The 26,817-nt window shown below is 40.7% G+C and overlaps 3 protein-coding genes across 5 annotated transcripts; 2 read left to right on the plus strand and 1 right to left on the minus strand.

Annotated features, from left to right (window-relative positions):
- The first annotated feature begins 793 nt into the window (after positions 1 to 793).
- LOC309327459 (olfactory receptor 14A16-like) lies at positions 794 to 26,817 on the plus strand. 3 transcript variants are annotated; one of them, XM_081836753.1, is made up of 5 exons: positions 794 to 1,284; positions 4,949 to 5,161; positions 6,210 to 6,336; positions 23,538 to 23,632; positions 25,158 to 26,817. In XM_081836753.1, the coding sequence occupies exon 5, from the start codon at positions 25,165 to 25,167 to the stop codon at positions 26,146 to 26,148; it is 984 nt and encodes a 327-aa protein (XP_081692879.1). In that variant the 5' UTR covers positions 794 to 1,284; positions 4,949 to 5,161; positions 6,210 to 6,336; positions 23,538 to 23,632; positions 25,158 to 25,164; the 3' UTR covers positions 26,149 to 26,817. The 3 variants fall into 3 exon arrangements, with proteins under 3 accessions (XP_081692879.1, XP_081692877.1, XP_081692878.1); XM_081836751.1 differs by lacking the exons at positions 23,538 to 23,632; positions 25,158 to 26,817 and adding an exon at positions 7,403 to 8,364 and having other exon boundaries at positions 6,207 to 6,336; XM_081836752.1 differs by lacking the exons at positions 23,538 to 23,632; positions 25,158 to 26,817 and adding an exon at positions 7,403 to 8,364.
- On the minus strand, positions 10,904 to 11,824 carry LOC309328455 (olfactory receptor 14C36-like; the record flags this gene model as incomplete). The annotated part of the gene is made up of 1 exon (XM_081838454.1): positions 10,904 to 11,824. One exon carries the CDS (start codon positions 11,822 to 11,824, stop codon positions 10,904 to 10,906), a length of 921 nt encoding a protein of 306 aa, XP_081694580.1.
- LOC309328456 (olfactory receptor 14A16-like) lies at positions 19,357 to 20,337 on the plus strand (the record flags this gene model as incomplete). Its single annotated transcript, XM_081838455.1, has 1 exon — positions 19,357 to 20,337. The coding sequence occupies one exon, from the start codon at positions 19,357 to 19,359 to the stop codon at positions 20,335 to 20,337; it is 981 nt and encodes a 326-aa protein (XP_081694581.1).

Genomic DNA, 26,817 nt, shown 5'->3' on the forward strand with positions numbered 1-26,817 from the left:
TATTAATAGTACTTTCTGGATATCCTCCCAAACCATGAAAAACAAATAAAGAAACAAACAAAAAAAAAAAAACCAAGAGCACGATTCAGCTACTAATCTCAATGCGGAACAGGCAAGGGCAGGCTTAAGTTTATTTTAGATATATTTCATACAATTTATATACCACTTGATAGTAAAGAAAAATGTCAAATTTCCTCAAAGGGGGTTAATTTTGACTAGATCATGCCTCACCAAATACAGGGTGGCTCAAAAGAAATTCATCACAACAAATTATATGGGTACAGATAACTAACACACAACAAAGTGGCAGTTAAATTTCAGGCTGGCAGTTGGAAAGAGTAGTGCGGCAGTTGGAAAGAATAGTGGAGTCAGAAAAAATGATTAATTTTCCTTACTGATATTGTGAATCATGACAGTGAACTTGAGTCAACAATAAAGAAAGTGAACTCTAAAGCAGTATACAGTGGTTCCCCGCAAGACGAATGCCTCACAAGACGAAAAACTCGCTAGACGAAAGAGTTTTCTGTCTTTTGAGTCATTCCGCAAAACGAATTTCCCTATGGGCTTGCTTCACAAGACGAAACATCTTGCGAGTTCTTGCGAGTTTTTTTCCTTTTTCTTAAAGCCGCTAAGCCACTAATAGCCGCTAAGCTGCTAAGCTGCTAAGCCGTTAATAGCCGCTAAGCCGCTAATAGCCACTAAGCCGCTAATAGTCGTGCTTCGCAAGACAAAAAAACCGCTAGACGAAGAGACTCGCGGAACGGATTAATTTCGTCTTGCGAGGCACCACTGTACCTACTTTTGGGCCACTCTGTATTATCCCTTTTGCTCTCATTTCCACACCTACAGCTACATTCCCATATTCTTTTTGTTCTTAATATCCCTTCCATATTCTCATATGGATCAGGTGAACAGCAAACATTCTACATGAAACTGAGGGTGATAATAGTCTTTGTAATAGATGGCGCTATGACAACTTATCTATCTTATTGCAGTCCAGCGTATAAAAATTATCAGCATGTCCTCACATTTATTTTTGCCATTCATGAGATCAATAAGAATCCCAGGCTGTTGCCCAATGTCACTTTGGGTTTCCACATCTATGACAACCTTTTTGATGCAAGAACTATATATGAGACCACCCTGGACCTACTGTTCTCAAAGCACATGAATGCAATTAATAATTATGATATGAATAAGGATGTGTTGTCTATCATTGGAGGTCTCACTGTAGAAGATGCCTATCAGATGGCCACCATCTTGAATCAGTACAAGATACCACAGGTGTGTTTGTCTCCAGTCTTCTTATCTGCTCCTTTACATGAATGGAATTTGTGACTATGCTTAAGTTCTGTTCAAACTGACGGTTAGCTCATTCACACATACAATGCAGCTCATGCAATTAACAATGCAAACCTTTATATACATCTAGTCAGAAGTAGCATCTACTTGAGACTTCCGGGTTGGCACCATCGCCGAATGGCAGACTCCCTCCGAGCTCCGGAGGGAGCCAGCTCGGCAGGGGCTGGGTCCTACCGCGCTGGCGACGCGGGGACCCTCAAAAACCATGGGCGCTGAAACCCATGGGCATGGTGACTCGGCAGGCACCGTTTGCGCCCCCCCGACCCGCGAAGGAGCCTTTTTAAAGGCTGCGGAGCAGGTGCCGGGGGGGGGGTTGTGGTGCTATGAGTCCTCCGCTTCCCCTGCCGAGCGAAGCCGCATGCCATTCGGCGGAGAGCGCTGACTTCTTCCATTGAAAATTTGGATCAAAAAGAACAACCCGTGAGTAATTGGAAACTGGACTTAAAAAGGGGGAAAAAAATTAAATTCGGAGCGAGCGGGGGAGGTGCAAAAAGGAAGTCAGTCTCCCCCCGGTTGTAGAGGAATTAAAGCAAAGGATTTGACAACTAAGATCGAGTGCTACCTTATCTTGATAAAGTTACTAATTTCACGATGGAAAACTATAAGATTGGGCTGGAGGAGAAAAGTAAAATGTGAGCTAAAAGGCAACCCCCCCGTGAACCAGGAGCGATCCGTGAGAGCGCCGGGAGAGTAGCAACAGAGGCTTTGACAGCTGTCAAAGGAGCTGTCAAAGTTGAAGAATAAAAAGAGAACTTTGTTACGAGGACTTTGCCGGTTATATTCGTTACAAATTGGATATTAACTGTTTAAAATAAGGAATAACAAGTTACTTTGACTGTTGGGTGTGATCTGGAAGGAAACTGAGTTACTATAATCCCTCTAGAGGGGATGTGGGACACTACAAGTATTGCTGGTATGGAATTTAATTGGACTTTTTATCTCCTGGGAAACTGCAGAAATGGAATACTATTTTGTCTACAGAGGTCTCTACACTAAAGGAGACAATGGATTTATCTATTGAAGAATGGAAGGGACTTGACGTAAAGTTTTGTTCCTGAATAACAAAGCCTCTGTAGAGGATTTAGAAGCTTTTGGAATTAGAACATTTTTGCAGGGGAGCAGGAAATGAAATTAGAGGAAAGTGAGGAGAGAGAATAACAAGAACAACATGAACAATAAGAATTGGATAAAGTTGGAAGTGGGAACATTTGGGGCATCCAGATTTGAAAGGTCTAAAGAAACAAAATTGGAGTTTTTGCTCTTGAATACAGAGATTTGGATGGAAAAAATGGGCCTTTTTGAGATAGAGTTTTTCCAAGATTGGACGTTCAAAATTAAAGATGATCAAAAAGGCGGCAAAGACTTTTAAAAAGACGGCAAAGTGGACTTGTGAAGGATTTCGGCCTAGATGTGGGATCTCCAGGATGACAGCAGGGATGGACACTGGGGAACGCAACCGGGAAAGGGGGGGGGATATTGGAATCCAAAGGGTGTTAAACTATACTTTATTCTTTTTTCTATCTTTTTTTATTTTAACCTGTTCTGCATATTAAAGAGGGGAACTCGTGGAAGGAAGCGGGGTCGATTTTAGGGGATGGAAAAACATTTTTAACATTGGGTTAATCATAATAAGTTTAAAATTTGGGGTAAGAACTTGTTGAATCTATTTGAAGGAATTGGAATACAAAAGGGGGTGGGGCGGGGAAGTCCTGAAAGGATATTAATGAAAATAAGGTTATAAAATGGATGTTTTATTTTTCTTTTTTCTTTTTTCTGTTATATTTGAAAATGTTCAATAAATATTATCAGAAGTAGCATCTACTTCATTAAGTTGAGCTTAGTCTCTGAATTATTCAATTAGAGCAAGAGCCTAAAATATTCTGTTGGAAATCACATGCTGGGATGTGAGTGTGGAAGTAATATAGAAAATCTTATTTCTAAAGAATATTCAGAAAATTTAGTACTACTAGATACCTAATGGGCAATTTCTTGTTATTTCTCCAAGCTCTAATAAGCCTTGTCTCCTGTATTACAGTAGCTCACTTATGGAACCTATGACACAAAACTGAGCAGCAAAACACATTTTCCTTCTTTATACCTAATGGCACCAAGTGAAACTATTCAGCCTGTTGGGATTGTCCAGATACTCCTTCATTTTGAATGGACATGGATTGGCATCATTGTTTCAGATGATGATGATGGAGAAGACTTTGTGCAGATTTTAACACCTCTGCTTGCCCAGAATAGCATTTGTGTTGCCTTATTGCTGAAGATAGAAAGAGCATCACAAGACCGTGATGAGGCCTTCAATACACAAATGCCAAAGATTGATGCAGCACTTCAGTCTGAAGTCAATGTGTTTATTGTCAGCGGAAATTATTATTCTCTGTGGGACTTAAAACTCAGAGTACACGTTTGTGACCTTTTCAAAATAATTGATATTAGGAAGGTTTGGATTATAACAGCTCGGTGGGATTTCACTCAGGAGATAGATTTATCCTCTGGTTTTGAAAGGGCTTTCAGCGGCACCCTGTATTTCTCAGTACAGAAACATCCTGTTCCCAGATTCCATAATTTTATCAAGAACTTAAAATCGGATGAATCACTCATGCACTTTCTATGTTTGTTCTGGCAATATGCTTTTGACTGTTCGATTCCTAGTGAAGGGTTTACACGTTGTCAAATGTGTGAAAGATGTACAGGAAAGGAGAAACTGGAAACATTGACTGCATCTAGGTTTGAGATGGATATGACTGGTGAGAGTTATGTTATCTACAATGCTCTCCATGCAATAGCTCATGCTTTACATGCCATTGATGTTCCAAGCCAAAAACTAATGCTGGCTAATAAAGGCAAATTCAAACCCTTGAATATTCAGCCATGGCAGGTAAAGTCTATCATTCTGATGAATTTCATTTTGCAGGTGAAATCAACTCTGATGGTTAATTTTTTAGCACACTCTTATAGCCATGATATTCTATAGAGATCTTTTAGTGGAGAATTAAATCCAATGGATGTACCTTGGCTCTGTGAAAGGGTGAAGTTTTCACATTCCCAGATTGTATTTTGTCATTAACCAGCTCCTTGAGTTCAATCAACAATTCCCTGATTGTTCTGAGCCACAGATTCTGAAATTGCCCAATATGTTAAAGGAAGGAAGGAAGGGAGGGAGGGAGGGAGGGAGGGAGGAGGGAGGGAGGAAAATCAAGCTGACTAGGTAGATGTCCTGAGCTCAAGTGGAGAGGGATAGGAGAAGTGGAGTGTCTTCCATTTGGATGGACTTATTTAAGTTTTAATCATGGTGAAATATTTTCCCAGAGCACCCCAATCACTGACATGCCTTCCCCTGGAAATTTTATTATATCCCACCCTCCCCAGCCGAAGCCAGGCTCAGAGCAAGCTTTGCTGAATGGGAGAAAGCTCTCATAAGGCTGGAGGAAATGTCCTAAATTCTACATTTTGGCCTGATCCAGCAGGCTCTTCTTATAATATAAAATGTTTGCCTCTGACTGAATGGTAGCTTAAACAGATTGAGAATAATAAGCTCAAATTTACAGACACACAATAATGTTCTTTCTCAGTTTAGGTTCATTCTTCACTGAAAAATATTCATTTTAACAATGGTGCTGGACATGAAGTCCTGATAGAAAATGGAGAAGTTTCAGCTGGCTATGATATCATCAACTGGGTTGTTTACCGCAATCGAACTGGTCTCAAACTCCAGGTTGGAAAAATTTCAGCAAATCATAGTTTCACTATCAGAGGGAATATGATTGTGTGGAATAACAAATTCAAACAGGTAGGAATTTATATATTTCAAAATGTTCAGGAAACAGCCATTAAACATGCCCCAGGTGATATTCAAAACATAAACACTACAAATTCCTCTCTCATGCAGAAGGACATTTTGTGACACTTGTAAAATTGCCAGATTCTTCAGATCTACACTGTTAGGAGACATACAGAGTAAGCTGATTTTAAAGCTGACATTGTCCCCCATAACCTCTGAGTGGTTAGAGATTCCACTTAGTTCCAAGCATGCTGCGTTTCCTTCTGGACGGTGAGATGGTGTCTATATTATATATCATTTATTTACACATAAATACATAGGCACAGCAGGATCTCTGCCCTGTAGCTTGCCTTCTTAGGTCACATAATGCCTAACTTACCCTCCTAACACCTCCTGCACTATGCTTCTGCACACATTATTTCCAACTCTCTATTCTAAACGGAAGGCTTATATATGCAGAGCAGGAAAGGCCTCACTAAAATGCCTTTTCACACTTAGCCCTTTGATCCTGTGTTGTCTTAATGACCCATTACACCAGGCTAACACCTCAAATAAAATTAACTCTTAACACATACTGCATCCAGAAATGACAGCTGTCTGGTCCCAGTTTTATGGCTCTGATTCCCTTTGGGCGACATCAGTGAGAGCAAGAGGAATGTATTGTCATCTGGGCAGCCCAGGACTTCCATATACACTGCCCAGCCTTGCGTCCCGGAGAAGTCACTTCAGTACCACTAGCACAGCAAAAACAATGCAGTTGTTCAGACTTCATCCCCAGAGGAACACACTATTGTCTTGAGTCAGACATATGCCAAGAAGAACAGACAGCAAACTCATAAGAGTCTGATGCCCACAAACACATAACAGTATCATCAATTTTTGATGCTGTTTAAAATTCAGTATGTTGCCATTTTTAACTGCTTTGCATTACAAAAAGGTGCTCCATCAGGGATTGGAAGTCATGATTTCATGCCCCCAAAAGAGAAAATATAAATGTACTAGCTGGTCTGAAAAGATTGATGCCACCTTCATTTTCAAAAACTTTTTGTTTGAGCAGACACCACCTCAAGCAATGTGTGTTGACAGCTGCCTCCTTGGATATAGAAAGATGGCGCAGGAAGGGAAACAAGTTTGCTGTCATGACTGTGTCCCATGTCCAGAAGACATGATATCTAAAGAAATAAGTATGAGACATCAATTTTCATTGGGATGTGTGTCGGGGGGCGGGGAGGAGAGAGAGAGAGAGAGAGAGAGAGAGAGAGAGAGAGAGAGAGATTCATTTTTTGGAATAAAGTAACAACATATAGAACAGTTAGATAAAGACAAATGAAAATGAAATGAGATACATTGCACAAATTCCAATCTGATTACCAGTCAAAGCAAAAGATAATCACACCTGCAAAGGTGGAATTCTAAGGAACTAGCAGGGCCAGTGGGGAATAGGATCCAAAGCCCATTCAGCTGGGTCACATGACCTTGCAACCTGGTGTAAATTAAGCTAGCAACAGTGGCGCCAACTTGGGTCCCAGATTATTGGTGCCCAGGGTGGTGCTATGATGTCATGATGTCACAGGTGTGCACCGTGATATTATGATATCACATTGCACGAACTTTAGTGACAAGTGGGCCTGGCCCAGACCCTGAGACGTGGACACGAGCAGTCTCCATTTTTCAATCTCTGCAAAAATAAATCCCTTCACATGGCCCTAACTCCTAGGCTCCCCTACCCACCCATATAGGATAACTGTTATCTCTTCTCCCACACAACTACAACGAAAAGTCAGTGAAGGAAATCCAGGCATGCACATTTCATCCACCCTGGCAAAAAGGAGAAAATTGACAGTCATTAAATGGAGAACACAATATCATTTTAAATATACCAAGCAGCTTGGGTACCAAGAGGAGACTCGGAAGCATGTCATTTTTTAAAATTAAAAATAATGAGAAATACCGTATTTTTCGCCCTATAGGACGCACCGGCCCGTAGGATGCACTTATTTTTTTATTTTTTGGGGGGGGGGGGAAATAAAGGGGGAAAAATGACCCCTCTCAGTCTCCAGGCTTCAGCAAAAGCCTGCATTCGCCCCATAGGATGCACACACATTTCCCCTTCATTTTTGGAGGGGGAAAAGTGCGTCCTATAGGGCGAAAAATACGGTGCAATGCTTATCATTACTTCATTATCTTCATACACTATACAATGACATATGAATGGGGTAGACTTAATGATGTTATGTTTGCTCCTTTTAGATGCAATTAATTGTGCCAAGTGCCCAGAAGAGCAATATCCAAATGCGGACAAAAATGAATGCATAAACAAAGTTAGAATTTTCCTATCCTATGAGGAGCCCTTGGGGATTGTTTTAGTTTCTCTTGCTATTTCCTTTGCTGTAGTGACCGGTATGGTGATATACACATTTGTGAAGAACTGGAATACCCCCATTGTCAAAGCCAACAACCAGAACATTACCATCACTCTTCTCATCTCCATCCTGCTTTGCTTCCTTTCTTGCTTGCTCTTCATTGGCAAACCTGGGAAGGTGACTTGCCTTCTACGGCAAACAGCCTTTGGCATCGTGTTCTCGGTTGCAGTTTCTTCTGTGCTGGCAAAGACCATCATTGTGATCCTGGCCTTTCTGGCCACAAAGCCAGGCAACACAATGAGGAAATGGCTAGGGCAGAAGGTGGCAAATGCTGTTGTTCTCTCCTGCTCCCTCATCCAAGTAGGCATTTGTACCTCTTGGCTGTCAAGCTTTCCTCCATTCCCAGATCTTGACACGCACTCTCTGGCTGGGCACATCATTGTTGAATGCAATGAAGGTTCAATCACCATGTTCTACTGTGTCCTTGGCTACCTGAGCTTTTTGGCTATCATCAGCTTCACTGTGGCTTTCCTTGCCAGAAAGCTGCCTGACTCTTTCAATGAAGCCAAGTTCATCACGTTCAGCATGTTGGTGTTTTGCAGTGTCTGGGTCTCCTTTATTCCAGGTTATCTGAGCACAAAAGGGAAATACATTGTGGCAGTGGAGGTGTTTGCCATCTTGGCTTCCAACACCAGCCTCTTGGCTTGCATTTTCTTCCCCAAATGTTATATCATTGTTCTAAGACCTGATCTAAACACCAGGAAGCAACTAACAGGAAAAGGGAATTAATTATTTATCCTTATTATAACCTTAATTGTGTGTGTGTGTTGTGTACTTTCAGTCCTTCTCCATTTTCTATCTAACTTTCATGCAATGTATTCATTGAACTGTATTTGTAGATCAATGCTTCTAGTGATGTTGGTTCTGTGTAATCAGTTGGATTCATCATGTCACAGTTGACAGTTTGGTTTCAGAGGCATTGTGGGGTGGTGCTTTGAATAGAAGTGAAAATAATAGCTGTGCATCCCTGCTGTTATAAAACATCAAAAACTTCCATAGAAATAACAACACTTTCGCAGCCCTCATGAATATATTATTATTGAATTTTTGTGGGTGTGGCAGGGGGGTATGCTGTATGCTTGAGCCCCTTTACAATTCCTGGATGCAGTACGCATCCAGTTCCTGGAATATCAAAGCTATCTTCCTAGTGAGATAATGGCCCTTTAGGTATGGGCCATTAAGGTAACAAAGGCAGTTGTTCTGTGGCATATGGCAAATGGGTTGAACCGCCTTCCTCAACTCACTGGTTAATAGAAATACAAAGGCCATCATTGTGAGTTGAGTCTTGGAAGGTATAAACTAGAATCTGGAAACTTCAAGTTGGGCAGCTGGGAAAGACTGATTTCTGTTGAAATCCCAGTATGTGGCTCTGGGAGCAGCAAGACCCTCTTGGAATGTTAATGCTGTGAACTCCTCCATCACAGGCTAAGGTTCTCTATATGCGCAAATAAACCCCTTAGCCTAAAGACACCACATTCTCCACTGTACCTCATTCCAAAGGAAACAGAGATCCTGGGTAAGCACCTAGGACCCCTGGAATCTCGCAACACTTGGTGATTGGAGTGGTATGCAACAATATGGATCTGTCCTACACTTCTTAAAAGCTTTTCTTTCCTTTCCTTTCTTTTCTTTTCTTTTCTTTTCTTTTCTTTTCTTTTCTTTTCTTTTCTTTTCTTTTCTTTTCTTTTCTTTTCCCAAACTGTCTGAACAGATAGACACTCTCCCCTTTTTCTTGAGGAAATTTCAGGAAGCTTACTCCTAAAGGGAGGGAATACAGCTGGATATGGCTAGCCTTCCTAGCCAATCACAAAATAGACTGGCATCCTGGCATTCAAGTTTGAAACATCTACTCATTAGTCTTCCTTCTTCTTTCAATATCCAGGCTCCCAGAATTTAGGTGGCCTAAGCTGGGTGGATGAGGTGGCTGAGTAGAATTTTTATTTGGAGGGGGCTGCCTCTGTCTGTGTTGGAGAAAGAGGTTTGGAAGAGAGATTCCTAATCTCCAGGACAGTGTTACCTCGAGTTACAAACACCTCAGGTTAAAAATGCATCAGGTTACAAACTCTGCTAACCTAGAAGAGTTACCTTGAGTTGAGAACTTTGCCCCAGGATGAGAACGGAAATTGTGTGCTGGTGGTGCAGCGGCAGCAAGAGGCCCCATTAGCTAAAGCACGCCTCTAGTTAAGAACAGTTTCAGGTTAAGAATGGACCTCCGGAACAAATTAAGTTCGTAACTAGAGGTACTACTGTACAATTGTGATTGCTACCAAGAACATAGTTAGATTTATACCTGCCCCCATCCATCTTTAAACAAACATTCCACATGAAAATACTCAGGCTAGAATGAATCAGACACTTAGCTTTGCAAATAAGTGAATTGTTGCAGTTGTAGTAGTAGTAGTAGTTGTTGTTGTTTATATACCACAATATACCTACAGGTCTCAGGGTGGTTTACAGAATAAAATAAAAAAATAAAACCACAAAAAACAACAACAACCCAGTAACACTCACTGTGTTTTACTCACAGAGTTTCCAGCAGTGGCATGAAACAAATTTTCATCAACTGGGAGTAAAACAAAGAAGAAGAAAGGTTCCAAATGTCTTAAAAAGAAAAGCACTTGGTTTCTTTACAAAAAGGATCATGTAGTCTTTGGGTTAGCAAAGCTTATAAAATCCTTTCTTAGAGAGATTCTTCATTTCACGTGCAGTATTTGCCGAGTTGGGAGCCAAACTATGGCTCCTTCTTGTATTGGTACAAGAAGCACACAAAGACTGAGAAGGGGGAATTGGAGGCTGCTGAGAGCCTGCTAAGCCACAGCCACTTTAAACATGAGCTCAGGGCTCAGCTTAATGCTTTTTTATATATACAAATAGAATGCTCCACACAATGGAGACCCCTGATAAAGCAGAATACTTGATAGTGTGAGGTGTTCTATTCACATCAAGATAAATGGATGTGGATGCCCACTGCAGTGGGTGGGATTTCGTGCACAAGGATGTTGAGATGGGGTGTCCATGTACAATCTTTGCCTCCATTCATGGATACAATGTCCGTATGCTTAGGCAAACTGGCATTTATCATAAAATGATGAGCAACCTTGGAGCCCCTATGGTTAGGTAGAAAGGTAGCATACAAATATTTTAAATAGGGAAATAATTATTAGCAAAAGGTTGTCTCCAACTAAGTTCTACTCTAAGTAGCCCCATTGAAATTAATAGTTGGACGTTTGTTATGTCAATTCATGTCAATGACTCTGCTCTAAATGTGAAAGATATTGGACACAACCCTAGTAGTCTTCCATCTGAGGTCACCAGGCAAAATTCATTTCTATTTTTTCTGAGACATTTTCCGCAAAGCACCTTGGATCTCTTTGTTTCTCAGGCTATAAATTATGGGATTCATCAGAGGTGGCAAAATGGCATACAAAACAGCAGCCAACAAATCCAGAGATGGAGAGGACAAAGCCTTTGGTCTCATGTAGGATAGCATAACAGTAGAAACAAACAAAGAAAATATGGTCAAATGTGGGATACAGGTGGAAAAGGCTTTATACCTTCCCTGTGCTGACTGAATCTTGAACACTGCAGAGAAGATATAACTGTAGGACACCAAGACAAGCAAAAAACAGAACAACCCCACACAAAAGACACTGGCAAGCGTGAAGCGCTCACTAGCTTCCGTGTTTGTACAAGATATCCTATATAACTGAGGGATATCACAGAAATATTGTTCAATCACATTAGACTGGCAGAAATGTAGCCTAAATGTGTTTACGGTGTGGATTACACCATTGAGGACACTGCTGAGCAACGAAGCAGCTGCCATTTGAAGACAGGCATTCCAGTTCATAATCAGCATGTATTGTAGAGGGTGGCAGATTGCTACATAACGGTCATAAGCCATAACAGTGAGAAAGGACAGCTCAGCCCCTGCAAATGTGACAACCAAGAAAACCTGGGTGACACAGCCAGAGAATGAAATCACATTGACATTAATCAAGGAATTGACCATAGATTTGGGCACAGTGGTAGAAATGTAGCAGGCATCAATGGAGGATAGGAAAGCCAGGAAAAAATACATGGGAGTATGAAGATGTTGGATTCGGGTTATGGTTACGATGATGAGGAAGTTCCCCATTAAGGCTGCTAAATAAAGAGAGAGAAACAACACAAAATGTAAGATCTGGAGCTCTCGAATATTAGAAAACCCTAGAAGGATGAATTCTGTCACAGATGTTTGGTTTACCATTCCTTTGGTTGGAAAATATTCTGTGGAGAGAACAGGAGGAAATGTTGGCAAGAAAACAAAGATTTTGCAAGTTTCTTTGTCACAATTGTGTGTTTAGCAAACCCACTATGAGCTTTTATTTTTTGGTAAAACACAAAGTGTAAAGCAAAGATGTGTAAGCGTGGCTATATAAGGTGGTTGGGAGAAGAACATTATCTAACTGAATGGCTTTGACATACAGTGGTACCTCGGGTTACATTCGCTTCAAGTTACATATGTTTGAGGTTACAGACTCCACTAACCCAGAAATAGTACCTCGGGTTAAGAACTTTGCTTCAGGATGAGAACAGAAATCGTGCGGCGGCGGCATGGCGGCAGCAGGAGGCCCCATTAGCTAAAGTGGTGCTTCAGGTTAAGAACAGTTTCAGGTTAAGAACGGACCTCCGGAACAAATTAAGTATGTAACCAGAGGTACCACTGTACTCTGGATTCCTAATTCACAGTTTGTCTGTGCTTGGGAGATGGAGGGTCTTCCCTGTTAACAGAACAACTTGAATAATTAAAATAGAGTCCAGAGATAAAATGAAACAAAAACAGTGCATAATTTGAGCAGAGGGGGAAACAGAGGGATTTTGTCTTTTTAATGTCAGGCCTTGTACAGAAAAGGCAGATGTTCAACAAACATACAGAGGAAAATTCCCTCAGAGCTAACAAGACAATAATAACTCATGTTATATCAGCAAGGATCATGCCATTCTGATGGGTAGGTACACAACATCTCCTCCTCCACCACCACTGTCAGCAGAATTAACCCTTGAGTTACCAGCTGAATGATCCCTGCTGTTGTTCTTCTAACAGTTCCTAGATATTTTATGCTTATACTTTAAGTAGCAAACCAGGAGTTCAGAGATGGCAAACCAGGCACCATTAAGAGGTTTGTGGATTACAGCTCCCATAAACCCTGTCCATTTACCATTGTGGCTGGGTTGATGGGAGCTGCAGAATCCAGAATCTGGAGGGCCACAAATTTCCCATCTATGTACTGGTAGAATATGCATATAATTGGAAGAAAAGAAAGAAGAGATCATGAAACAAGGAAAACTGTCTTTCTTTTCTACATTGCAACTTGTTCATTGAATTAGCTGGTTATATTGACAGTCTTAAAAGAATGTATTATTTTGCTTTTCAAATCTCATTTGCCACATTTCTTTCCTACAATGTACATCCTTCCTTTTTATTTAAATTTTTGAATCACAGTTTATTATCAGTTTGCAGGTCTTCTGCATTCACAATCTAGAATGGTTTAAAATTTAATGGGGAGGCTGTAGCATTACTGTCACACTACTGTGACTAACGACTAGTAAATACATCCTTATAAGCAATCTACATGTTTTCAATAGCAGTTGATGAAATTTGGGCACCAGTAAGCCACACGTTTGTTTTCTAGTTCCTCATTGAATTGCCTCCTACTATAATTGTTCAAATTCACAATTTATTCAAATTTACTTAGATTTCAGTGAATTAGCTAGAGAAACAAAAACCAGAAAATCATTTCCAAACCTTAACTTACCTGTTAATTTCTCTTAAGAATGCCTTTTTGATATAATAATGCAATCACTGTGTTTATTTGGAGATGATTGATCTATCTCTGCTCGTGTTCAGATTTCAAGAATCTGTTCTTCAGAAATCTGCATATGTAGCAGCAGAAACCCAAAGGGAGAAATTAAAACAGAAATTGAGTAGCATGGACTTACCCACAAGGGTGTTGTGGATGTCTACAGGGCTCTCACCACAAGAACCTTGGAAGATAAAGCAACTGTCTAATAACCACTTAACAGAACACAAAATAATGAAACATTTCCATTTCTTTAAAGCTCCACTTATAGTTTTGGTCTCCCTGGTTTACTGCCTTTTTGCCCCTTTCCTTTTCAGGGGCCTTGATATGCTCTAGAAGGTCATCTTCAATCACTGTTTCCATTGACATTCTGCGGAGAACTGTACAGTTCTAGTCAAAGTGCATGAAAACAAAACAAAGGGGTTGAGAAGCTATGGAGAACAAGGAAGGAACAAAAAGGAAATGGGTATAAGTGTGGCTCTCTTTTTTTAATAGCACAAAAAGGTGGAAGTGCAATAAGTCTTTTCCTTCCTTCCTTCCTTCCTTCCTTCCTTCCTTCCTTCCTTCCTTCCTTCTGACAACCTGGAGGTGTGGTGGAGAGGCTTATCCAAGATGTTTAATATGGTAGTGACAGCCTCCTCCAAAAAACACATATCAAGGACATTTATCTATGGAATGCCTGAAAGAATGGACTGTGTGGAATTTTATGAGGATTTGCACATTGCCAATTAAAGAGAGCTCAACTTTGATTTATTATGGTTTTGATGAGACACCAGCTCGTTAAAAGCAAGGAGATGAATATTGGAAGTGGTTCAGAAGTCACAGCCGGACCTGGACTGCTTTCGATTTCAAAGCAAGATGGAGAGTTGTGGCATACTTGCAAAAGAGCTCTCGGCGGAGGAAAGAGAACTGATTCCAACATGAACAAAAGAAGAAGGAAAACAAATACAGTGGTACCTTGGGTTAAGTACTTAATTTGGAGGTCCGTTCTTAACCTGAAACTGTTCTTAACCTGAAGCACCACTTTAGCTAATGGGGCCTCCTGCTGCTGCCACGCCGCCGGAGCACGATTTCTGTTCTCATGCTGAAGCAAAGTTCTTAACCCGAGGTACTATTTCTGGGTTAGCAGAGTCTGTAACCTGAAGCGTATGTAACCTGAAGCATATGTAACCTGAGGTACCACTGTATTCCACACAGCTACATGAAATAAATTCTCTCTGCAAGGTAACTGATATGGATTTATATAAACATCTTTGAAAGTCATTACATCAGTGGCTGCAAGAACAAAGGATTAGATCGGAATAGTGGAACTTGGATTAATTAAAAGAATTGGCGCAGGATCAAGGGAACAATATCAACTCCTGACAGCCGGAACACAGGAAGTCAGCCAAAATGTTTAATTCAGACTGTTTAATTGGCTTGTATTGAGATTGGGCATGATTTGGAAATGTATTCATGTGGTTACCATTGGATTGTTATTAATGACAAATTAATAAAAAGTATTTAAAAATATAAGCATAAATAATGCTTGTGTGTGGTCTACTTCATCACTAGGGCTTCAGGAATGAAACTGCATTGAGGAGAAGCCAGCCTCAGAACCCGTGGCTCCACGCTCAGTCTCCTCTGCCCCCTGAACTGTTAGCATTTCACTGCTCCATTGCTGGATGTGTAATTACATGTCTATGTTTAGTTTCCAGGCTTGGAAACTGTGAGAATGGAAGCTAGTCTTATCTCTTCCACTCTGTTGTACTGCTGTACTTTCTCTCTCTCTTTTGGAAAAAGAAGAGAGGAAACGCCAAGATTCCTTTGTCCTGTATATATTGTTTAATAAATACTTAGAAAGCACACACCAAGCACCACTTCATTTCTGCTATACTCTGCTGAGTTGAGTCATTGAGTGTGCACGTAATCATCTGATATGTGTCGCTGGGAGCGTGCCAGGACTGGAGATTTATGGGCGTCCCAAGCTGCGTGTCACCAGGAAGGCACCAGAGAGGCACCCCCCCTCATGGGGGGGGGCCGCCCTCAGCCCTAGCTCAAGAATTATTTGAGGGCCACAAAGAGTTCAGCCCCCCCCCCGGGATAGGACCCATGTCTCCTGCACAGTTCACAAGTTGTTATTAATAAAGTGGCCCTAGTTTAAACCCACATCTTTTGTCCTGCCTATTTTTTTTCCCACCTGTCTCCTCATGAAAACAAGACAGTGGTGGCAATCTTGGTGTGTGTGTGTCCCCAGACCTTCCCCTCCCAATTCTTCATCAATCTCTGTTCTAACTAAAAGGCCAGTGCTGGGAATCTTTTTTCCTGGATCATCTTGTGGAGGCCATTGAAGGCCCATATGTATCCAACCTGTGGTCTTTTGTAGAATGGGTTTGACAGTGATGATGGGGGGTGGGCTGGAGGGTTTCCTTGCAAAGCATATGCCAAGAAATGTGAAAGGGATTTGCTGGTGAAGACCAGTAATATTCCCAACATGCTTCCCAATTAAGTTTGTCACTTACTGTCAGGGGTTCAGGGAGAGAGGCGCAGATGAGGGAGGAGACAGAGAGTGAGGGGGAAGGATTCCAGAGTGACGAGGAAGAGGATGACAATGACCCAAGATTGTCCATGAGTCCGTCCAGTGAATCGGAGGACTCCCAAAAGGGAGCCCCTCTGGTCAAGCCAAGGGAAGCTAGAGGGGGAAGCAGTCAGGAGCAGGGAAACGAAGGGGGAACCCCCAGTGGGAGTTGGAGAGCGAGACTGGCTGCTCCGCTGGAACGGAGTGAGGGGGGAGGAGTGACCAGTGTGTCAGAAGGAGCAGAACAGGAAGCAGAGAGGGAAAGGAGATCAGGGCAAAACGTCCTGCCGGAAGGGGAGGAAAGTAGTATCGAGGGCAGTGTAACTGTCGAAGGGAAGGTCAGGAGCAACGTACGCGCGCCAAGTTCAAAATGGGAGGCGCGCGGAAATGAAGAGAGTCCTGGGGAGGAGCCTGGTCCCAAAGCCCGAAGGAGGGGGGAGGAGGCGGCAGAGGATTCAGCCTCTGGAGAGTCCCGAAGGGAGAGAACACAGGGGGGCAGAAAGACCCTGCGGAAAAGGAAAGAGAGAAAGAGGTGGACCAGTACAAGCCTCTTAAACTGGTGTAGAGGGGGGACCGACTCAGAGGGGACTTCAGCGGTCTAAGGGTAACAGACGTAGAGTCACGGAGCTCGGATGCAAAGCTAATAATGTTCTTCAATAAAAGCTTTTGTACATAAGCTGGAGTGGACTTTGGTCTCTTGTGAGCTGGGACCACGGGTGACTCTGACACTTACCATAATGTATACCATGGTTCCACCACTGATGAATACAGCTTGAGAAGCAAGGTGGTAAAAGGTGCTTTGTCAAAAGTATTGGGTTTGAGGCACTCTTCTATGAATGCCCTCTCTAGCTTTTTTCTTCAAATGTGAAGGGCCTGGATATGTTTTGCTTAGTTTTCTCTGTGGCTCCAGATGGAAAGACCTCCATCAAGAGGTTGGATTTGCAACAAAGGACATTTTTATGGAACATTGCATTGGCAGTAAAATAGGTTTTGTCAAAGGGTGATGAAGTCCTTTTTAAGGACTTGGTGCTAACAACACCAAGGTCATGGGTTTGGCTTCTGTATGGGCAAAGAGGTCTTTGATTCCTGCATTGCAAAGGGTTGGACTAGATGACCCTTGGTGTCCCTTACAACTCTTACAATTATATGATTCTATGATAGTTTTTTAACAAGACAGTTAGTGTGTGAGATAGCATCTAGGTGTAGGGCAAAAGCATCAGGAACATTCAGGCATTCTGGAGAGCCAATGCCAGTCAGTGTAAAAAATGCTGAGCTACATAGACCAATGGTCTGATTCAGTACAAGACAGCTTTCTATCTTCCTGTAATCTGTAATTCTCATGAACTTTTGTCAGTCTTTACTAACCATATTAGCAAAAAACAGAATTAAAGTTGCTTAGTATGCCTTACTAATGAGAAGTCTTGGATTCCCAAGAGAGCAGATCTCCAAGAACGCAAAAGGGACATGATTGTCCCTTCCCACATTAACAAATTGATATTGTCATCATAGATCCACACGCAGGGTTTTATAAAGTGTCATGTATGGCTCAACTGATACATGTTCAATACTGAAGGAGGGGGGGGGGATATGAAGCTGAGAGAAATTTGTGAAGAAAAAAAGGTATGCTATTAGGTGCTTACATTTTTCTTATGATCTTAGTAGTCAACTGCTCTCAGTATAAAAACAATGCACTCTCGTTCCTTTCCCCTCTCTCATTCTTTTCTTTCCCATGCATTTGCTCCTCCCCTAGCACTCTCTATTGTCAATGAAACTCAAACAGAACAGAATATTACAGTTCATTTTAGATGCTTAGAATGACTAAAGAGTCTGTTGTGCAGTCTTTGATAAGGATTGATCATAGAATCATAGAATCATAGAGTTGGAAGAGACCACAAGGGCCATCGAGTCCAACCCAATCTCTCAATTTAGATTTTTCTCCATTTCTCATTTTTACAATCTTAAGTTCTCTTTGCACTATTTCCACATCAGTTTGTGTGTGTTTCTTGCCAAATAATCTGAATGAATATTCATACAAATTGCCATGCACATTTTTTTCTTAAAATATTCATTTTCACACAATTATATCCAGTACATACATTTTACAAGAACTTTCCCCAAACACAATATATTTTTGTACATTCCCCCCACTAACATTCACTGTTGTGTGCATTTTTATTGCAGTTTCCCTTAATATACACTATACAAACATTTTAATGTATTTTTTTTGGGGGGGGGGGAGATTGCAGAACTGCACTGCAAAATACAGAAAAGTGGAGATTTCCAAGTATTTCCTAGATTTCCTAGAACCTTAAGGTTGTTAATTTTAGGATAGACAAAAGAAAGTACCTGTACTTCTTCACATAGTGTATCCTTTAGCTATGGAATTCACTTCCACAAATTGTAGTGATGGTCACCAACTTGGGTGGCTTTAAAAGAGAATCAGACTAATTTATGAAACAAAGTGCTAATGGCATCTACTGGCCATGATGGCTCTGTTCCACCTCTAGTGTCAAAGACAGCAGTCTGCCTCCAAATATCAGTAAAAACTAGCGATTGCTCTTCAACTCAGGCTTCTCATAGGGATCTGGTTGGTCACTGTGAGAACAGGATTCTAGAGGTCTTTTGCCTGATCCAGGTGAGGTCTTCATATGTGTTTAGTTACATACTGGTAAATCAACCAAGAATGCAGCCTGCTCCAGGTTGCCTTCCTAAATATATCAGGGGTGGGCAGCCCCCTATGCCCTTTCCCCAATTGGTTTGTGGGTAAGGCCTGCCCATTTTGAAGGTCTGGCACAGCAAGGTGGAGGGTGGTATTAGGCAACCGTCCCCCTCCCCCAGCCATGCAGGTAGGTGGTGATTTCCCCTGTCTGGACATGGCCGTGCTGTGTGGCAACCCCACCCCCACCGCAGCCCCAGGTGAATGGATATTTTTGTGGATTTGGGGCTCTACTATAATTTTTTTGCACTAAGGAAAGTATTGAGAAAGTGCACCTCTCAACAACCAAATCAGAATGAATGTTCAATAAACAATGGCTATTATATCACCTTTTTGTAAAATTTGAACAAACAAATCAGGATGAATTCTTAAAAAAGAAGTAGAAGTGATCTAAGTCAATGTATACTCAATTACAGCAATCACCTATTCTTCCCCTGCCTGACCCTGTCTCATTACCAATTCTAAAGTTGCTTCCATCTGCATATTTTAGATTATACCACTACCTTGGTGTACAGACCTAGCATAACTTCTTTTTCCAAAATACATGATGTATAGCTGTAACTATTATTGCTATTTTAAAATCAAAAGTGCAAGTACAGTAGGTCCACTACTTACAATGTTTCAATTTCTTCTTAACACCTGTCCTGTTTCCTTCCACAGACAGCATGGATACTAAGGAGCAAAGCATAGTTAATCAATCCTCTCTGTCAGGATTTCTTCTAATGGAATTTTCAGAAGTAAGGGAACTACAGATTCTACACTTCTTTATGTTCCTTGCTTTTTATCTGGCAGCACTTACAGGAAATCTTCTCATCATCTCTGCAGTAGCCTTTGACTCCCACCTGCAAACACCGATGTACTTCTTTCTCATGAACTTAGCTATACAGGACCTTGGTTCAGTTTCAGTGATTATGCCCAAATCCATGGCCAATACCCTCTTAAATATTAGATACATTTCTTACCCAGGATGTGTTGCTCAAGTCTTCTTCTTTCTCTTCTTTTTAATATCTGATTTCTTTCTCCTCACGGTTATGGCATATGATCGATATGTTGCCATTTGCAAACCACTACAGTATGAGATGTTGATGAATATGCAAGCCTGCATCCAAATGATTATTAGAGTATGGATCAGCAGCTTTCTTTGTGGAGTTTTACACACTGGATGTACCTTTTCTTCCCCCTTTTGCTCCAATGTGGTCAATCAGTTTTTCTGTGAAGTCCCACATTTGCTTAAGATGGCCTGTTCTGATTTGTACCTTTTTGAAATTGGAGCTATTGTGTTAGGATCTGTCACTGTGTTAGGCTGCTTCATCTTCATCATTGCAACCTATGTGCACATCTTCACCGAAGTGCTGAAAATCCCCTCTGTTGAGGGAAGGCAAAGGGCCTTCTCAACATGCCTTCCCCACCTCATTGTTGTCTCTATATTTGTGTTCACTGGCTGCTTTGCTTACCTCAAGCCCACCTCTAACAGTCCATCACACTTGGATTTGGCATTTACCATGATATATTCCATGGTTCCACCACTGATGAATCCCATAATCTACAGCATGAGAAACAAGGAGGTAAAAAATGCTTTGTCAAAACTACTGGGTTCGAGGCTCTCTTCTATGAATGCCTTCTCTAGTTTTTTTCTTCAAAGGTGAAGGGGCTGGCTATGTTTAGCTTAGTGTTCCCTTTGCTCCAGATGCCAAGACCTGCACCAATAGGCTGGATTTTCTACAAAGGATATTTTGATGAAAGATTACTTTGACAGTAAAATAGGGTGATGTCAAAGGGTGATGAAAATGAGTCATTTTTTTAAGGCAAATGCTGGATGGTCATCTGCTAGGGATGCTATGATAGGGGTTTTCCTGCATCAGCAAAATGACATTTTTAGTCACTTTCAACTCTGGTTTCTGTGAAACTCACCATTTATTTCATGGGTACATTTGGGTGTGTAGACACAAAATTCTCTATGTGTTCACAAAGTCATCCTCCATCCATTCCTCCAGGTCAGTTGCACCATTTACACCTTTGTTGCTCAGATTGGCTGGTGTTCACCATTGCTTCTGTCTTGACTGGATTTATCTTTAGTTGCCCTTCCTCAGTTAAACAAAATTACAGTGCCATTTTGTGCATGTCAGATTGTACATAGTCACCACTGAATTCAATTAAGTTTACTTCAATAATTAAATAGCTAAAGATTGTACCCCAGGCATTCATTTAATTTGGGTTGAGGGCTCTGGTTCAAGGCACAAGAATATTTTTTCTGTGTCTAATGTGTTAATAATCTCACAAGCTTTTCCTATAAATGTACAGTATTTGTAAATCCCAATGGGGAACTTATATTTTTGTGATGTTTACACCATGTGCACATATTTAAGCTGTAAAATTTAGAATATTAGTTTTTTTTAATTATTATATTCCGCCTAAATACTCACATTTCCCGTCTAATTTATGATCATTTTGCACCTGAAATACATTTCAGAAGTTGAGAGTATTGTAAATTGGACATGTTAGGGTTTGAAATACTCTGTAACTCAACATTATTCTGAAGTGTTCATTAGTAAAGAGGCATTTATACTACTTTTCTCTTTATATGTTAATTTACTTTTTGCTCTGTTTGTTGACATTCTAATTCTTATAAATGTAAGCTCATGGTCTGTGTAATCCATACTGGATTGATATCACTCTTGTTTATTGTACTCTGAAAAACAAATCTCTGTTATTTAGAAGTAGGGAGGCTAACAGCATACTATTTGGAGCCCCCCCCCCATTTTTTTCAGCCCTAGCCAAGACTTTTCTGAATTTGACAAAAAAGTACAAAAGTGAATGTTGATTCCATGTTTGGATGAGACCAGGACCCAGTCCCTAGTCATCATGGTGATCGTTTGATGAATAAAGTGGAGAAATAGCCCTACTCTTCAGCTCATCTCCATGAATCAACTGAGAAGTAGGTGTTCTTTGAAATGTGTGCCTCTCTGTGTGAGAGAGAGAGATTGTGGGGTGACTGCACCCATCACCCACATTTCACCCCTGGAGGGTTAACCAAGGGTAAAAGAAGTCCTGATTTAGCACAAATATTGTGAAATCCAATTCAGATACCAACTAGGATAAGACTTAGAAGGCATGCTGGAAGATGAAAGTCTTCAACAGATGCCAAAAAGGCAATATAGACATTGCCTAATTTATAAGTAGAAGGATTTCCACAGGGTAAATGCCACCACACTAAAGGCCCAAATGGAACAGATCTGCTGATGAAATGGTATCTGCCCCCCCATCCCTGTGTATTATTTTGTGTGCCTGTGTGTTATTTTGGAGTGACCATTAGCTTATTCTGGCTGGAGCTGATAGGAGTTGGTCCAAAACATCTGAAGGGCACCAGTATGGGGAAGTCTGTTTGATCGTATTGAAATGGGTTCAAATTCCCACTCACACAAAAAGTTCACTGTTTGATCTTTGGCCTTAGCTAGTGTTTTCCTTACAGTTCCTATGAGGGTAAAATGAGGGAGCAAATGATGTAGGTCAGTTGGAGCTGTTTTGTGGTGGGATGAGATACAGCTACCTCTTTGGAATTAATTAAAAATAAAAATAAAAATAAAAATAAAAATAAAAATAAAAATAAAAATAAAAATAAAAATAAAAATAAAAATAAAAATAAAAATAAAAATAAAAATAAAAATAAAAATAAAAATATACTGCCCTGTACCCGGAGGTCTCAGAGCAGTTCACAGAACAAAATGCTATTACCATTCACATCCTATGAATGGAGGAGAGGGATAGATGGATTAAAAAAAGATACCTTCCTCATTTGAGAAAGAGAGTAGAGCTAACTTGACTTTTCCCCAAACACCTCATTCCATAATTCTCTGTCCCTGATACTAATTAAACATGCAGCTGTGACCATTCACCTTGCTGCAGTTCCTGTTGTGGGTGCTTCTGAAAATGGGCATATATCCATCCTAAGCTGTTGTTTCTTTGAATTGTCATATCTGAAATAATTTTGTTTCTGTACAGCTCTACTACTGAGAGGCTTTCAATTCCTCTGAAACCAAATCTCTAGAAACAGAAATGAGTTATTAATAAATCTCCTCCCCATGCTGACAAATTTTATTGCCCTTATAGTTCCAAGTGTAGGAGTATTTTTATATAATTGCATGTGTAGCTGCTATGATATGCAATCGTTTAATTTCACTGGAGGAGAAAAAGTGGAAAGAATTCTACAAAGAAAAATAGTAAGCTGTTTAGTGTGTTTTTATGTTGGTTTTTTGCAATTGCACTCTATATGAAAATAATGAATCTCCCCTGTCCCTGTCCCTGTCTCTCTATCATAGTCTTTCCTCTCCTCCACATACTGTATAGGGCTGTATCCTGAAAGTTTCTCTGTATTCTTGAGTCAGGAATTGCACAAAGTACTTCGGTGTATGCAATTTGTCTATTTTCTTGAAATATTCAGGTATTTTCACACAATCAAGTGAATTGCAGTGTGGATTAAATAAATCTGATGTATAATCTCCATCTTGGACGGCTACAGGTTATCGATAGCAAGACTGAATATTAGCATTTAATGTCAACTAAAAAATGAATTGAACACTACACCAGTGTGGTGTAGTGGTTAAGAGCGGTGGACTCGTAATCTGGTGATCTGGGTCCGCATCCCCGCTTCTCCACATGCAGCTGCTGGGTGACGTTGGGCTAGTCACACTTCTCTGAAGTCTCTCAGCCCCAGTCACCTCACAGAGTGTTTGTTGTGGGGGGTGGGGAGGAAGGAAAGGAGATGGTTAGCCGCTTTGAGACTCCTTAGGGTAGTGATAAAGCGTGATATCAAATCCAAACTCTTCTTCTTCTTCTTCCTCACCTGAAGTATCCTAAGGAGAGGACTTTTCTACATTAAAGAAAAGCCTTGGAAGTTTGCTATAAGTAGTCCAGTGTTCCTGAGGAAGGATGTGTACATCTCAGGTAGACGTTTTCTGAAGTATTGGATATATACTGTGAATGAAGCCTGGATAGCTCAGTTGCTTAGAGCATGGTTGCAGGGTTGATCCCCGTATGGGATGGCTGCATAGTCCTGCATTGCAGGGGGTTGGACTAGATGATCCTCAGCATTCCTTCCAGCTCTATGATTCTATTATTCTTTTGTGTCAGATTGCTGAATAACTTCACATTATACCATGTGAAGCCTGGATTAAAAAATAATAATCCATTAATCCATTTCAACCCAGCTAATAATAACATCACATATAATTTTGTGGTGTCAGAAATGTTGTGTTTCTAAGGCAGTTACTTTTTATTTGTGCCTGTCATACAGCTATCAGGTTCAATAAATCCAAATTCCTCTCCTTGCCCACATTCTCATTCTTCCTTTCCCTTTGGCTATTCTATAAACATTCCTCAACCATCTATATGCTTCCTTTCTTTGAAACCCTTTTCTCTTTGGTCGAAAAGAGGCAACCAAAGGGCTTCCAAGAGAAGGGGTGGGATTGCTGGAAACACCCTTCCCATGATGAGCTGGGAGAGCTCAGTCGGTAGAGCATGAGACTCTTAATCTCAGTCATGGATTTGAGCCCCATGTTGGAGGAAAAAATCCCAGCATTGCAGGGGGTTGGACTAGATTTCCCTCTTCCAACTTTACTGCTCTATGATTCCATGATATTACTCACAGTCCCTCTCCTGCAGCTTTTTGCAAGGCTTCAAAGGGTTCATTTTATCTTCATGTAAAGCTCAGGGGATGGGGTAAAAGAAATCCTGTTTGAAACCCTGGAAAGCCACTGCAAATCAGTGTAGAAAACCTCTGTAGGACACTACAGTGTCTGGTAGCAGCTCTCCAAGATGTCAGACAGTGACATATTTCAGTCCATCTTGGAGATGCCAGGGAGTGACTTGTGTAAGCATGAATGGAAGGACATATCTGTGAATGGGGGAAAGTATCAGTAAGTTGGAGGCATACTCTGATTTTACTAAGCAACTGTGCCTGATGAGAAATCAAGAAACACAATGGATCCGTAAAATCCCCCTAGTTAATTTGCCAAATGTTAAAGATGACCAGTTTGGGATGGTATGAGTTAGTTCTTTTTCCTTTTATAATTGAGCTACCACATTATTTTCACACTGTTAGAGAGGCAACATTAAGATCGTCTAATTAGGCGGTGAATGTGGACAACATTCTTGGGTGTATGAAACGTGACTTGAGTTTACACACTCAGGGACTCGATGACTGGAAGGTGGGATATTTGGCAGTTGATTTATGGAAACTTCAAACTGTTAAATGACATTGTGCTTTAGTTACATCAAACTAGTATAATGACTTTGCAAACATCAATTCTAATAACACATTACACATATTACAGTTATCAACATCAGCTTTTCTTCCTCAGAACATTGCCTTATTCTAAAATAATTTAGATATAATAATAATAATAATAATAATAATAATAATAATAATAATAATCTCATTTTTAACAACTGTTCTTCTGTTACTTTCCAGAGGCAGCATGGATGTCAAGGAGGAAAGAATAATGAATCAATCTGCTCCGTCAGAGTTTTATCTGCTGGAATTCTCACAGATTCGGGAACTGCAGATTCTACACTTCTTTGGATTCCTTGCTTTTTATCTTGCTACAGTTACAGGAAATCTTCTCATCATCTCTGCAGTAGCATTTGACTACCACCTGCACACTCCTATGTATTTCTTTCTGATGAACTTGGCTATACAGGACATTGGCTCAGTTTCAGTCATTATCCCCAAATCCATGGCAAATTCCCTCATGAGTACTGGACACATTTCTTACTCTGGCTGTGTTGCTCAAGTCCTCTTGTATGTCTTCTTTGTAGCATCAGATTTCTCTCTTCTCACAGTCATGGCTTATGATAGGTACATTGCCATTTGCAAACCATTACATTATGAGATCCTGGTGAATAAGGAAGCTTGCATCCAAATGATTGTTAGTGTATGGATCATCAGCTTTCTCTATGGAGTGTTACACACCGGAGGTACCTTTGCACCTAAATTTTGCTCCAATGTGGTCAATCAATTTTTCTGTGAAATCCCACATTTACTTAAGATGGCCTGCTCTGATTTGTACCTCATTGAAATTGGAGTTGTTGGGTTAAGTGTTGTCATTGGGACAGGAAGCTTTATCTTCATCATTGTATCCTATGTGCAAATTTTTACTGCAGTTCTGAAAATACCTTCTACTGAAGGAAGGCAAAAGGCTTTTTCAACTTGCCTTCCACACCTATTAGTTTTCTCCCTATTTATATTCACCGGATACTTTGCTTACCTCAAGCCTGCCTCTGACACCCCATCACATGTGGATTTGGCATTTGCCATGGTCTACTCCATAGTTCCACCCTTGATGAATCCAATTATCTACAGCATGAGAAACAGGGAGATAAAAAATGCTGTGTCAAATCTATTGAATTTGAGGTTATTTCCTTTGAATACCTTCTACAGTCTTATGCTGCTGCAAAGGTGATTTCTATGTATAACTCTTATGATAGAAAACTGGATGTCTTATATAAGGATCGGTTAAAGGAATTGGATATGCTTAGTGCAGTGTTCTCTGTTGCTCAAGAAGGACAAGAGCCACACAAATAGGTTCAAATAATAAGATTTTGTATATTTTGTAAGTAGATTTTGATTTGGAATTAGTTCCTGATAGAACAAGTTGTTTGGCAGTAGAGCAGACTTTATCAAAAGTGGGTTTCTTGAGAAGCCTGGGTGGCTGTTTGTCAGTGATGTGGTAGTAGTGGATTTCCTGCATCGGCAAGAGATTGTACATGTACAAGATAACCTTTGAAGTAGCCAACCAGGGCCAGACTTAGGGGTGCACAAGATGGGCAGTCATCTAGGTCACCAAGGTTAGGGGGGGCACCAAGCTGAGCTCACTGGCTGTGTTTTATATATTATGTACTGTCTGTAGTAAGCTAGGGTGGCAAAAAGCAAGTATTTATAACCTTTTCCCCCCCAAGATTCTGTAAATTGTATGGGCACTAACTTTAAAAAAAATGGTCTTCCTTCAATTAGCTTTAAAGTAAGCTTCTGTTTCAGTGCTAGGTAAAAGAATCAATACAATGCAGCTTTACTTTGAGGCCATGTTACCAAGCACTTAGAATTTCAAAAAAGGTAAATACCATAAATATTA

This window comes from Podarcis erhardii (assembly GCF_964252035.2).
Source record: "Podarcis erhardii genome assembly, chromosome: 13".
NCBI classification, from domain to species: Eukaryota; Metazoa; Chordata; class Lepidosauria; order Squamata; family Lacertidae; genus Podarcis; species Podarcis erhardii.